General features: G+C 42.0%; 1 protein-coding gene across 2 annotated transcripts in view; it reads right to left on the bottom strand.

The window, feature by feature from the left end:
- LOC126401302 (uncharacterized) overlaps window positions 1-13,232 on the bottom strand; it is a 95,753-nt gene that overhangs the window by 74,275 nt on the left and 8,246 nt on the right. Inside the window, exons 2-5 of one of the 2 annotated variants that reach the window (XR_007571060.1) lie at window positions 8,753-9,373; window positions 5,745-6,075; window positions 5,460-5,635; window positions 61-5,110 (exon numbers count right to left, since the gene is read on the bottom strand). Coding sequence is in view for 1 of the 2 variants with exons in the window: in XM_050062474.1 (XP_049918431.1) it covers window positions 4,879-5,110; window positions 5,460-5,635; window positions 5,745-6,075; window positions 8,753-9,345 (1,332 nt within the window). In the remaining variant the exon portion in view is untranslated. Of the gene's footprint in view, window positions 1-6; window positions 5,111-5,459; window positions 5,636-5,744; window positions 6,076-8,752; window positions 9,374-13,232 lie in introns of those variants that run through there. The other variant, XM_050062474.1, reaches the window with a different exon arrangement.

The following is a 13,232-nucleotide window of genomic DNA, read 5'->3' on the forward strand; positions in this document are numbered from 1 at the left end:
GTTTGACTAAAATGAACAATGACAGCAATATAGTCCACGATGAGCAGCGCTAAAATCAACCTGTGTAGTTGTCCCTCCATTGTGACATTAGAAAGTGTCACATTTATCTTCTTCTACGTTTTGTTTACTTCCTGGATTTTTCCCGCATGGAAATTCTGACCAATCAAGAGCAGCGTTCTCACACAAGCCAAATCTGGTCCTCTTGTAAATGCTGCCGTGAGAACATGAACCAACTCTAGGCAATTATACAACTTTGTGACAAAATTAGTCCCTGATTCAGACCAAAGCAAGACCCTTATAGTCCATGTCTGCTCATAGATCGCTGTAAATCCAGCACACTGCTCCTTTAAACCACAAACATTATTATTACAATATCACAGTAACAATACATTATAAATACAGTTACACATTCTCTTTAAATGAACTTAAATGTTCACAAAGGAATAAACAAATTTACAAAAATGTACCCTGAGGTCATTATAAGTCATTTGGCTGTGAACAGAGTCTGACCGGGTGCTCACATGAACAATGAGCTATTAATCCCTCTTGTTTGATTTGTGTACCCAGCATGCAAGCTTTCAGGATTCTCTTTGGCCTGACAAAATCAGTCACACCACAGACACCATATACAGTAGCAGATAATACCAGAGTATTGACAACCTTCATTTTTTACTGTATTACAGTAACTGTGATAAAGGGATGATTAAGCAGGAGGAGACCTGAGCTATGACAGGAAAGGTTAGATCATCATCCTTGAATCACACTTTGATTAGATGAATTTATGTAACCTCCCCCAAGTTCAAAATGAATCATCAAAAATATTTTTACATTTTACAGGAAAAAAGTGATTTTTGATGTAAAAATACTAAAAAATTTAGACACATATTTAACATTTATAGGTAAACTATGCAGGATTTCTTAAAACAAAAACAATGTATAGACTCATACAAAAGTACTCCCTCTCAATCATCATTTACAACTCATTAGAAGTGAGTGGCGATGTGGTTATGTGCAGAGCAGTGTTGTGCATGAACGTTGCGCTTAATGTGCACATATCTTTAAAGAACAGCAAACTGTACGCATCAGTTTGCAACTTACGAACTTGAACATCAGCGTTGTTCACTCTTGCGACAGTTAATGGCACTTGTTTTACAGCACCGACGGATTTACGGCACCTGGCATGTCAACAAAACACCAGCATGCCTGGTGTTAAAGCTACAAAATCGAGGACACAGCAACAAAAAAAACACAAACTTGTTCCAAAACGTAAGTGAACCTGGGGATGGCTCTTCATTATCATCCCCCTGAATATGACTCTGACCTGTTGAACATGAGGTGTCTGAGTTATGAAATGAATCTGTGCACAATGTTCCTCTGTCTTGTCGTGGCTGTGTCCCCGCTGCCACATTTTCTTCACTGATTCTTGCTCAAATGTCTCTAAAGGCTCTGACGGATGCAAAAAATGCAGAAAAATTGAACCTGTTCCGAAAATCTTAATGACTGATGAACGTTTCTGACTCAATGTGCAAACGTGATTGACACAATGTGGGGTCGTATTTATTTTAAGACGTGCGGCAATTTCAGATGAAAAAAACAACAAAAAAAAAAAAACGGACTCAGTGTGCAAAGTCTTTAAGTTCCGCCCCTACCAAAGAAATAAATACATGCTCTCCATTTACTTTGTATTGCGTAAAGGAGCCTCCTTGTCATTTGTCTGCTAGCAAACGACAGAAAAATGCCTCGGAGCTGCTGTGAGGTGGGACACAGTACCAACAGGGTAAAGAACCCAGAACAAAGACAAAAACTGGACATTACATTGAGGATGTAGCCAACGCTCATAAAGCTGAGGCTATTAAAGTTATAGGTACTATTTCGGCTTGACTGTTAGAGGTTGAAGCTAACTAAGCTATGTAATGCCTGGTTTGACCTTTGTTAGCTTGAATGATGATCGTACCTGGTAATTTAATCAAATAAATAACAGTATGTCACTACTGGCCATTCAGTGGGATCATATCTTCTCAAGGTAAGGTAAGGAGAAGATGGCGCTGAGACTTCGGGTGCTAAAATAATCCTTTTGAAAAGTCCATTTGAGTCGTTCTGTCAGTTCGTCAGTAGTTAAGGTATTTGCAACACACTCATTGTTCAGTCAACCTGTGATTATTTTGAGTTCATCCGAGGACGCAGCTGCTTTTTTAAATTGGAGTTTCCACACCCGAGGACTCTTGTAGCCCAAACACCCTGGAGAGGTGATATGATGGCAGAGGTTAGTTACTGAACAAAGACCAACCAAGTAATCGCTGCAAAAACCAAAAAAACCAACAAAAAAAAATCGTCTGAGACAAACAGAACTGGGTCTGACCAGAATCATTGAAGCTAAAAACAAACAGTTGTTGTCTCAAACCTCTCGATCTGAAACCTCAGCCAATATCAGTCATCTTACTGACAACATCTCTTTTTGTGTGTTTAGTTGCATAAATGTTTTTACACTTTCAGTAGTATTGTTGATGTGTTTTTAAAGCCATGTGCGTGCTCTGGCTCTTGGAATGATGATGTCAGGACCCTGTTTTGGTCCAGACTGAAAACTCAACATCTCATCAGTTTTGTGCGGACATTCATGGTCTCAAGTTGATGCATCCTAACGACTTTGGTGATGCTGTGACTTTTTCTCTTGGTTTTCAATCCACTGTTATGTGGACTGCCATTTAACTTGCATACATTAATGTCCCCTGAAGTATTACCTCAATGATCCCTTGACATCACTGTGCCTGACTACAGCCTTACAGAGCAGCAAGCAGGGCTGTAGATTATTAGCGCCCTATTTAAAAGGATCTGTAGACTCTTTTAGGGCTGATGTCACAATGAGATCAGTTTGTTAGCTGGAGGCAAAACATGACTTGCCACCAAATGTGGTCTTGTTGTGTTATTGGGAGCCAGAATAGAATAGTCATGGCTCAAACGTAAATTTATCACATACCAGCCGCCACTGCCGGTCAACAAAAACAAAGACAGCTATGGTTAAATGTGATAAACAAAAGAACTGGACAGAGGCGATCATCAGAAATGCTCACATGTGCAGAGCACACTTCATATCAAGTTAGAGAAAAGTCAATCAGAAATCGGGGAGGTATTAAGAGGGATATTGGATTTCTCCGTAACGCAAACTTTTTAGCGCATTAGCTAACGTTAGCTTCTATAGCAAAACAAACTGACGGAAACTGTTCAAGTGTCGTCCTCCTTTTTAAGACTGGCATTGTAATCAACCACAAAGCTTCCTGTGACATCATCCATCCAATGAGTGAGAGCGTATGGGTCGGCTAGTCTGGTCCCGTTGGTCAGTGTTTACTTATTCAAGTAGCACTCATGGTCCCAGAGATTGAGCGACCTGACATGGCGCATTCATAAATTCAAACTGATGCTCTATACTAAAATGAGAGCCCTCTTGGTCGAAGAAAAGGAGCGTTATATTTCTATATGAATTAACAAACGTTTAAGTTAATCACACATACACTTCACTCAGCGCTCTGCTGCTCCGTCTCCGCAAACAGAGTGCCTAGCTCTGGATAACCTAACGGGACATTCCCACAGTGCTCAAATTTTTTGACACTCAGACACTCGGAATGAGTATATCTGAATTCACCACTCGCATCATCTTCCTCCATTGTCTAAAACAAGCCAACAGAACTTTCTAACTAGTGCTAGCTAATGTCTGTGTTTTGACTCCCGCTAAGCCCCGCCCACCTAAACATGCCATACTGTTTACTAACAGTAAAAGGGTCTAAAGTGCATGGTGCAAGTGCATTTAGAGCAAGTCCACTTCTGCTAGTTAAACAGCACATAATCTGGGCACAAAGTAAAACACAAGGGGCAAATGTGCTGTATTAAGTCCCTTAAATTAATCATAGGTGTGTTTTGGGAATAACACAAATTCAATCAGTGTGTCATCTCCCATTCCCTTTAACAGCCAGGTGTGTCTGCACCTGGTGCACTGCTATTTATACGGCAGCTTTAGCATATTAGAGAGCTGAGTGTTTTTCTGCTGAGAGAAGTACAGTAAGAGCAGAAATGTCACTGCAGCAAATATCGTGGGACATTTTAACAGCAAAACTAAAAGCTGTGGTTATGAACTTGACAGAGGAAACAGAACCAAGCTTTTAGCTTCTGAAATAATCAATGATATTACGCTGCTCCTTGTGTGTAAATAAGCACAGCGTCTCTTGTAAAGGGGAGAAACGAATGTAAGAATGTCATTTAAATACTGTGTCATTCTGATTTTAGACCAGGTTTTTGTTGGTCAGTGGCACAATTGCTTTCTGCTGCCCTTTAAAAAAGGGCCTGACCACACCTCAATTACAGACCTACACAGCCATGGCCGCACAGATAACCACAAGTACATTTGCTACTTACACAGTGTGGGCGCTGGCTGTAAAAAAGGCAACTGTATCACTCTGAAACTAGCAGTAACAGTTGCGCTGTCTTTGAGTAGGTGTAAGATGGCGCCCTTTGTCTTAGAGGAGGTTAAATGTAGAATGTTTGCCTACTTTAACCTCGATATGAGCCAAAATGTTGGATAGGGAGTGCATGTTCAGAGAGGGTGTCGAGGTGTTATATTATTAGTTTGAATATTCAGTCATAGATAAAATGCAGGGGGAGGGTGACCGCAACTGATTAGGACACTTAGTCACTCTCCAAACAGTCAGTGCATCGTTGCAGTCGTTGAGGTAAGGGGGTGTGGTGTCCCTTTAGTGCAAGATAAGGAATCATTTTAGAAATCAGTAGCAGTGACACTGAGATTAAAACAGGATGACATGAAATGACCCCGCTGGTGAGGGTCACATTCAACCTGTTCAACACGTGTGACATCAGGGTGTCTATTACACATCAGATCTGCCCCTCTGGGCTCAGCAGCCCCGCTCTCCTCAGTGCTTTGTCCACATTGGGAATCAGCTCTTCGTGGAAGTCCCACAGTCGTTTGTCCTCATTGAGCTGCTCCAGCTTCAACGACCCCCGCAGAGGCACGCGGACATGAATGAGCCGACAAATCTCCATCGGAACCTTAATCTGTCGTCCATAATGCCTGAGCACGTCATGCACTGAAGTCTGCACCACCAACCTGTGAAGCACAAACATAAATGATTTAAGCGCAGTCATGACAAACTGGGGGCTTGTCCAAACAAGTAAACTGTGATGAGTAGATCACGTGCGTTTGAATTTGAAGTTGTCAGAGTATTGAAATGTGCTGTAATTTCTTTGTAGGGTTTCTATTTAAATGTTAAGGGAATTAAAGGAAAAAAGTGATGTTTTCATGTGTCCTCAAATGATGTTTTTATGTGTAGTCAAGTTGGTGAGGCCGTTTCTTCATTTCCTCTCAGGGCCACTGTATAAATATGTTATCTATTGAACCAAAGCACTGAGTGTGGGTCCTGAATTTGTAACTTCTCAGTCTGACATGTTCGCCCTACCTTGGCTGAACAATCATCTTGTATGGGTGGTAAATATTTCTGTCGGGGTCCTCCCTGTAGATGTGCTCCAGAATATTAACTCCCGGCACGGCGTCCCACTGAGGCAGGTGAAACCTCCCACTTGGCTCAAAATGTTTCTTGGGGAAGATGTGGTTCTCAGTGAGGTAGACTCCTGTCTACATGGAAGATGGAGAGAGATTGTAAATACTGAATATCAAATATGAGCCTAAAGTTTGGATATTGATCTAATATGTCTTTTTCAAACATGCCAAAAATAATACCTACATTTGGATGCTGCTCTTGGAGCATGTCCATCAGAGACATCAGGTTGTTGTGCTGGTATGGCATTATAATCTCATCAATGTCATTCAACAAGACGTAGCGTGAGCGGGCCATGGATCTGTAAATACACTCGTTAAGGGTGGTCAGCTGGCCGAAGTAGTGCACGTCCCCTCCGCTCTGTGAGAAGAGCCAGCCACGAGATGGATTCAGATGCTTGTCGATGGGCCAAGGAACCATCTCCACGAAGCCCTCCTGGCTGTAGCTCTGCAGCAGGCGCTCCAGGTCTGGGCCGCAGCTGGTGTTGTAAATCACCACCCTGTCTACACCCAGCAACCTGCAGTAAGATAAAGGGTAAGGGTAAATGGGTAAAATATTTGTGACTGACCAACAATATTGCCATCCCCAGAGCTCCCATACCAGTAATGTCATTTTTGTATGTAGCCTAAATTTCATGTGACAGTCACAGCTGGCTGTTTGGCTAACACATTACGCTATATGGGTTATGGCTATGTCTGTTTCTATTAGATTTAGGGATGATTTTGCTTTCAAAAAGCCCAACACCCATCAACCAGTAATTTATTAGTTACTTTTTCTAAAAAAAAAAAAAAAAACCCACATAAAATGACATGTCCAGCGCTCCACTGACTTAATGAGCTTTAGCGCCATATTTCAAAACCCTATCCGTTTAAAGGTGGTGAAATGCTTTGTGATGTAAATGTTTTGCCTGTTATTTTATTTTCAGTTGGCTTTGCTGACAGACAGCCAGACAGCTACATTAACGCGAAAAAACGTGAAAACTCTCCCACTGCCCACAGGTTAGCTAAAGTTAGCCTTGGCTGCTTTGCACTGCCCACTACCCAGGTCAAGTGGGAGCTAGCTAGGGGCGCCGCTCATTTGCAATTATCGTCACTGTCCCGGTGGCAGGTTGGGAGGTGATGCTGAAACATGGTGGCCACCATTCAGTCTACCAAAAAAATCCCCTTGTGAGTTAGCAGCTTCATTTTGAGTCACAAAAGCCCTTTAGCATGTTAGCTATGTTAGCTCCGCTAACCTTGCGGACCCTGCTTGCATGCTGAAGGGAGTATGGCTCATAATCTAGCCGCTTACTCACCCATGGCAACGTGGGGTGGGTGGGGGGAGACCGGAGGGTGGGCACAATGTTTCCATGGCAATGCGGTACCGTTAGGTAGCTCGCACCAGACTCAGCGCAGTAAACTAAAGAGAAGTAAAATGAACCTATCCACCTTATTCTAGGCTGACCAAACGTCCTCTTTTGTCCGGACATGTCCACTTTTCACGTCCCGTCCGGGGCGTCCGGGGGTTTTTATAAACTGATGATAATGTCCGGTTTTCCGTGTGTTTGTATGTGTGTGTGTTAGAGTGTGGCACAGGCAGCGTATTTCTGTCCGAACCCGAACCGAGCCCGACATTATTTAATGACCAAAGCACTGAGTTTGTGTCACACAGTGGTTACAGGCTATTTAACAGGCCGGGTGTGCGCCGTGGGTGCTCAGCTGCGGAGAGGGAGACCTCCGTGTTTGTGACGGGAGTGGGAGGCGGGAAGTCCGACGCTTCTAGCGAGAGGAGAGGGAGAAATATAACAAAATAAGATAAATAGGAAAAACCTGTCTCACTCTTTTATTTTATTTTCAGCGTTTAATCAAGGCGGAGGCGGGTGNAGGCATCTTTGAGTAAACTGCGAGTATCATTTAAGTAGGCTATGTCGTGGCCGGCCGAGTGCCCTCTTTTTTGGAAATCAAAATATGGTCACCCTACCTTATTCCTGAGGGCACTACTGACACAAAAAAGAGAGAAAGCATTACACCCGTCCAGGCATCTCTGCACTGGCTTCCGGTCAAGTTCAGAACAGAATTCAAAATCCTACGGTTTGTCTTCAAATCCCTACATGGTCTGGCACCCCAGTACATCTCTGAGCTCCTGTGACCCCTCACCAACCCCAGACCTCTCAGATCCTCAGACCAGCTGCTCCTGGCTGTCCCTCGTTCAAAGTCAAGGGGTAGGGGAGATCGGGCCTTTGCGGTTGCCGCTCCCAAGCTGTGGAACACTTTACCTTTTTCGATCAAATGTGCCTCCACTCATGTTCAAGGCAAAACTAAAAACTCATATATATTCCCTGGCATTCGATTGTCCTTAACTGGTCCTTGTTGCACTACATTATGCTGTTTTCTTTGATTAATTGATATTTGATGTTGACTCACGTTCTTTACAGCATTTTGGTCAGCTCTGGTTGTTTTTAAATGTGCTTTATAAATAAACGTGATTTGATTTGATAACCAGTCTAAGTCAGATTTTTGTCTTCAGCAACTGTGTGTTGAACTCAGAACAAGGTTTTTAATCAATCAGAAGTAAAAAAAATAAAAAGTGTAAACTGCGTCATTAACGCCGATGAGCGGAGGATTAGCTTGGAAACATCACATTTATTCACTTTACATGGAGCTACAGTTAATACTGAATTATGTTAAATGTTTGCCGAATGTGTTAGTATCTCTTAATAAGTCATCAGAAATCAGAAATCCTCTTTAGAAGGAGCAGATGTTTACCTTATGCTTGCTTGGGCCAGGTTAAAGTTAACAATATTTTAACGGAGCAAGGCGAGCTAATTGCTAGCGTGCTCGGTTGAAAAGGAACCGGTTTCGGTTCAGCGTCGGAAGTTGCACCCATAATTCACGCAAGGTATCATGGGGGCTAGGAATAAGATGGATAGACCAACGGGCATTACTGGTCAAACATTTTGTCTGTGCTTAACTGACTGACAATTAACCGTTGACATCCCTGATTAGAACTTTTGTGTTAGTTCAAATTAGTTTGGCCTTGACATTTTGTAAACATGAAAGCCCTACCTAGCAGCAACAGTAACACCTGTATAATGTGATGCACTGCAACAGTACCTTTGCAAAGGTTACAGTATTTTTTTTTCCCAATAGTGTCAAAAAAAAGGTGAGTCAGTCGGTTAATTTTTTTTATTTTTGTAGTGTTGTTGCTGTGCTGACCTGTACATCTCCAGGGTCTGTGCAAACTGAAGCACGTTGTTGTAGTTTCCAAACAGGTTGGAGACGCAGACAGTAAAGTTAAACTGCAACTTCCTCTCCTCGTTCCCATTGATCTTCTGGTTTCTTATAGGAAGCCAGATCTGGTTGGCTAGTATCATCTCTCTGTCTGGATGAGTCAGGAGACTGACATGTGTAGCGCTGCAGTTATCAGGAATCTGACACATGACATCAGTGGTGATGAAAGGAAAACCAAAGCTGTCTGAGTGCTGCAAAATTTTTGTTGGAGTTGTGTGTGATAACCAGCCAGCACAGCAGAAAAGACAGTAAAGGGGTTGGATGGAGTCTCTCCTAAATATGCCAATGATGCGAATATCCAAGTCCTTCACTCTCTGATCCACGTAGGCTGACACCAGGAAGTGCTTGGTATTGCTGAGGGGGGTGATGGTCTGCTCAGAGACCTGCAAACGGCAACGTTTAAGGAGCTTTGGGGCGGTCCTGTACGACGTGGAGGTGATAGTGATACAGATGATGAAGATGAGGGTAGCAATGAGGAGGAGGAAGAACTTCCTTTTGTACTCTTTTGCCTTGTCCATCCAGCCACAGATGGCATAGATTCCCAACCTGTGGCAGAAAAGGTAAGAGAGATTACACATTTGAGGAAAAAGGCAAACTGCAACATCCTTAACAGATGTGATCAGCACAGACAGATGTGCAATTCCAAAATTCCATTTTTTTTTTTACTTTTGTTTGGGATTTTTCAACACCTGTTTTCTTTGAGTTGAATTGGCCTCATATTCTTTCATGATGTAGACACAGATTTTCCATTATTCACTTAGTTACCAGTTCATTAGAGTCACTTGTACAGTGTAACGCAGTCCAATTAAACAACCCTACAAAACATCCTTTCCTTGTGAAGCTCATATTTTTCAGTTTGTATTGACAGAGGCAGTGATTCAACTGTTTGGTCATTTTCTTATCTGCAGTCATGTGCTCAATTTAAAATCCTGTTTTGGCTTAACATACCCATGTTTGACGGCACAAAAGCCACTGGAAACGCATCCATTACTCACTAAAAAACACCCATGTTCCATGGCACTAAAGCAGATGGAAATGCAACAACAGGTTGCTAAAAAACACTCATATTTGGTGGCACAAATGTGCGTGGAAACACAGCTGGAAACCAAACAAGAGTCGCTAAAAAACACTCATATTTGGTGGCACAAACTTTGCGTTTCACGATGCATTTGTGCCTTTAAATGTGGTTGCTATAAAACACAGATATTTGGTGCCACAATCGCGGCTGATAGCACAGCCACTGGTCTCAAGAAAATCATCAGTTGGTGACAGAAACACCACTAGTCACTAACATACACCCACATTCAATGGCACAAACATGGCTTAAAACACCACCAGTGGTCGCAGAAAACACCCACATTTGTTGGCAGAAACACAGCTTAAAACACCTAAGCATGGTGGCACAAGCCTGGCTGGAAATGTGGCCGCTTGTCGCTAAAAAACACCCACATTTGTTGGCAGAAACACAGCTAGAAATACCCATTCATGGTGGCACAAACGTGGTTGGAAACGAGACTCCTGGCCACTGAAAAACACCCACACTTGGTGCCAGGAACACAGCTATAAACACCAAAATTTAGGGGCACAAACGTGGCTGGAAACATGACTACTGGTCACCGAAATCACCCATATTTGGTGGCAGAAACACAGCTAAAAACACCCACATTCAATGGCACAAAGTGGCTGGAAACATGACTACTGGTCGCCAAAAACACCAACATTTGGTGGCAGAAACACAGGTAAAAACACCACGGCACAAACATGGCTGGAAATATGACTTCAGGTTGCTGAAAAACACCCACATTTGGTGGCGCATACGCCACTAGAAAAGCTGCTGGAAACGCAGCTGCTGGTCACTGAAAAACAACTTGTGTTGCTTTTTGTTGGTTTCACACAATGGCCTCTGGTTTGGCAGCCATCTTGCCTAGATTTTGTGCCATCCACCATAACCTCCACCTCCTGATGACAAAGTTGGCTCATATGTCTTTTTAGAGACACTGATATTATATGTATGAAACGTACAAATGTAACGTATCAGTGGTTTGCAGAAATGAACAATGCTAACATTTTCTTCTGGCAACTGGGCTGAATTTTTGGAGTATGACCTGAAGAGGAGTTTACAGTCTACGTTAGTATTCTCAACGCAGTGTTATTTGAGTTAACTGCTAACATCAACATGCTAACAAGCTCAGAACCACAATGCTAGCATGCTGATGCTGACCTGGAATATTGTCTTTTACGTTCCTTATCTTAGTTTGCCGTCTTAGCAACATTTTCTAATTGGAACTAAACACAAGGTACATCTGAAGTATTGGATCAATTAAAACTTTGACCCGTTGATGGAACTCAATGAAGAGTCAGGATCACCAAGATTACGGCAATTTGATCTGATGGAAACATGACTGTCTGTACCAAATTTCAAGGACGATTGTTTTATGGGTTGCTTCACTAAAAATCAAAAGTTACCTTTACTGTGGTTGAGATATTTTAGTCTGGACCCAGAGCCACGGCCCTGTTGTGTGGTCTGACACTAGCTGCTTTACTGAATTATTATTGAGGGGTAATAGGTTGTTTGGTAGCTTGTTGTGGTCACATATCTAATCCTGGAGGAGAAGAATTGGAAAAAAGCCCTTCTGTTTATAATGCTGTCTTAGGTTACTTCCTTCTAGCTAAGTAGGCAAACAGGATGCTTCATTTAATTGAATGCAAATACTCTCTCCCAACAAAGCAGTGCTGAGTTTCTGGGGGGAGTGAAACTGAATCTACAGCAAATATTACTGAACAGAAAACTGTTTGAACAACACAATACGGTTTTGTTAAAACACCTGAGCAGGTGTTTTCACTTATCCTGGCTAATTAGACCTCTTAAGTAAATCAGACATAGACCGCACACTCCCACAGATTCTGGAGAAGCGCTCCAGTCATCCAAAATAAGTGAAATCACCTGTGTGGGTGCACCATGGATTCGCAGGGCCTGGTGCCCCCCGACAGCTGCACTGTGTTTGCGAGAGACTGTGCCTAAATCAGCAGTGATTTAATACAGTTTTGGAATTCACAGACAAACCATGTGTTGTTTAATTTGAAGGATTCTTTGGTTCAAGGTCCTATAATCCTAAAAATATTACCTCCTCCCTCATCCTAATAACATGTCTTTAATAGAGTAATGTCTTATTTTTCCACCTCCGCTCACCTGATCCAGTTACTGTGGCATTACAATCCCACTCAAACTGTAATCACTGAGGGCACAATGCATACAATGTATATTTATAATAAACTAACCCACTTAAAGTCATGCTTAGTTTCCTTGATAAAGATGACAGATATATGAACAGATTTTCTCTTATTTTTGTTCTTATCCACAATTTGTTCTTATTTTGTTAGTATCCTTTGGTTTCTGGAATTCGCCAGTGTTTTTTTTATTTTTGCTTACTAAACCCTCAAATGTCCAGTCCTGTGTTTTGAGTCTCTTTATTCTATGATGTAATTGGGGATGTGGATGGGTTGTGTGAATGACATCCCACTTGCTGCATCTCCTCACTCTGTGGTGAGGAGCACATTGTGGCCACATAAAAAAAAGGTAGGAGTGACCTCGCCAGTGTCTGAGGAGATGGAGTGACTGATGTCAAGAATCCTCCAAAAAGGACGTTTAAGGTGATTGAAAATTGATTAAGAGACATAAAGGATTGCGCATTTGATTCTGAACACATACATGTGCACTGCTTTACTGGAAACTGAGGTTTAGAGAGTCTGAGAAAACTTTACAAGTGTTCAAGAGAAACATGTTATTTTCACAGTCCGCAAACTGCAGACGCGATGAAATACATTTTAAATTTGAGGAACATAAAAAAATACATGAATATCATATAATCAAATTTAGATTATATGTATTAGAGTGGTTACAATGATTTGATTTCTTAATTTGTGGGCTAAAGCAGTAATATTGGTTCCTTGATTCCAATTAAGACTATAAAAACCCTTTGACGATTTGGCTGAATGACTGACATACTGCTTGTAGATGCTTTAGCCGTCCAGGTCTTACAGTTCATTTATACTTCCTTCGCGTACGAAAAAAAATTTGTCTGTTTCAAACATAATTGTCACTGCCCTCATCCTTCCACATGTATTTTACAAGAGCACAGATACAGCCAACAGATGGCACTAGAGGGCAGGGCTGCAACTAACGATTATTTCCATTATCGACTAGTCTGTCGATTATTTCCCCAATTTGTCGACTACTCATTTTATCGAAAAATGTGTTAAAATGTTAAAAACTGTCGGCCTGTCTCTCCCAAACCCCAAAATTATGTCATCTAATGTCTTGTTTCGTACTCACGCCAAAAGGGTTTTAGTTCACCGTCATGGGAGAACGTGTAAAGCTGCCAATATCTGAACGTAAGAAGCTGCA

The sequence above is a fragment of the Epinephelus moara genome, chromosome 14 (assembly GCF_006386435.1).
Source record: "Epinephelus moara isolate mb chromosome 14, YSFRI_EMoa_1.0, whole genome shotgun sequence".
NCBI classification, from domain to species: Eukaryota; Metazoa; Chordata; class Actinopteri; order Perciformes; family Serranidae; genus Epinephelus; species Epinephelus moara.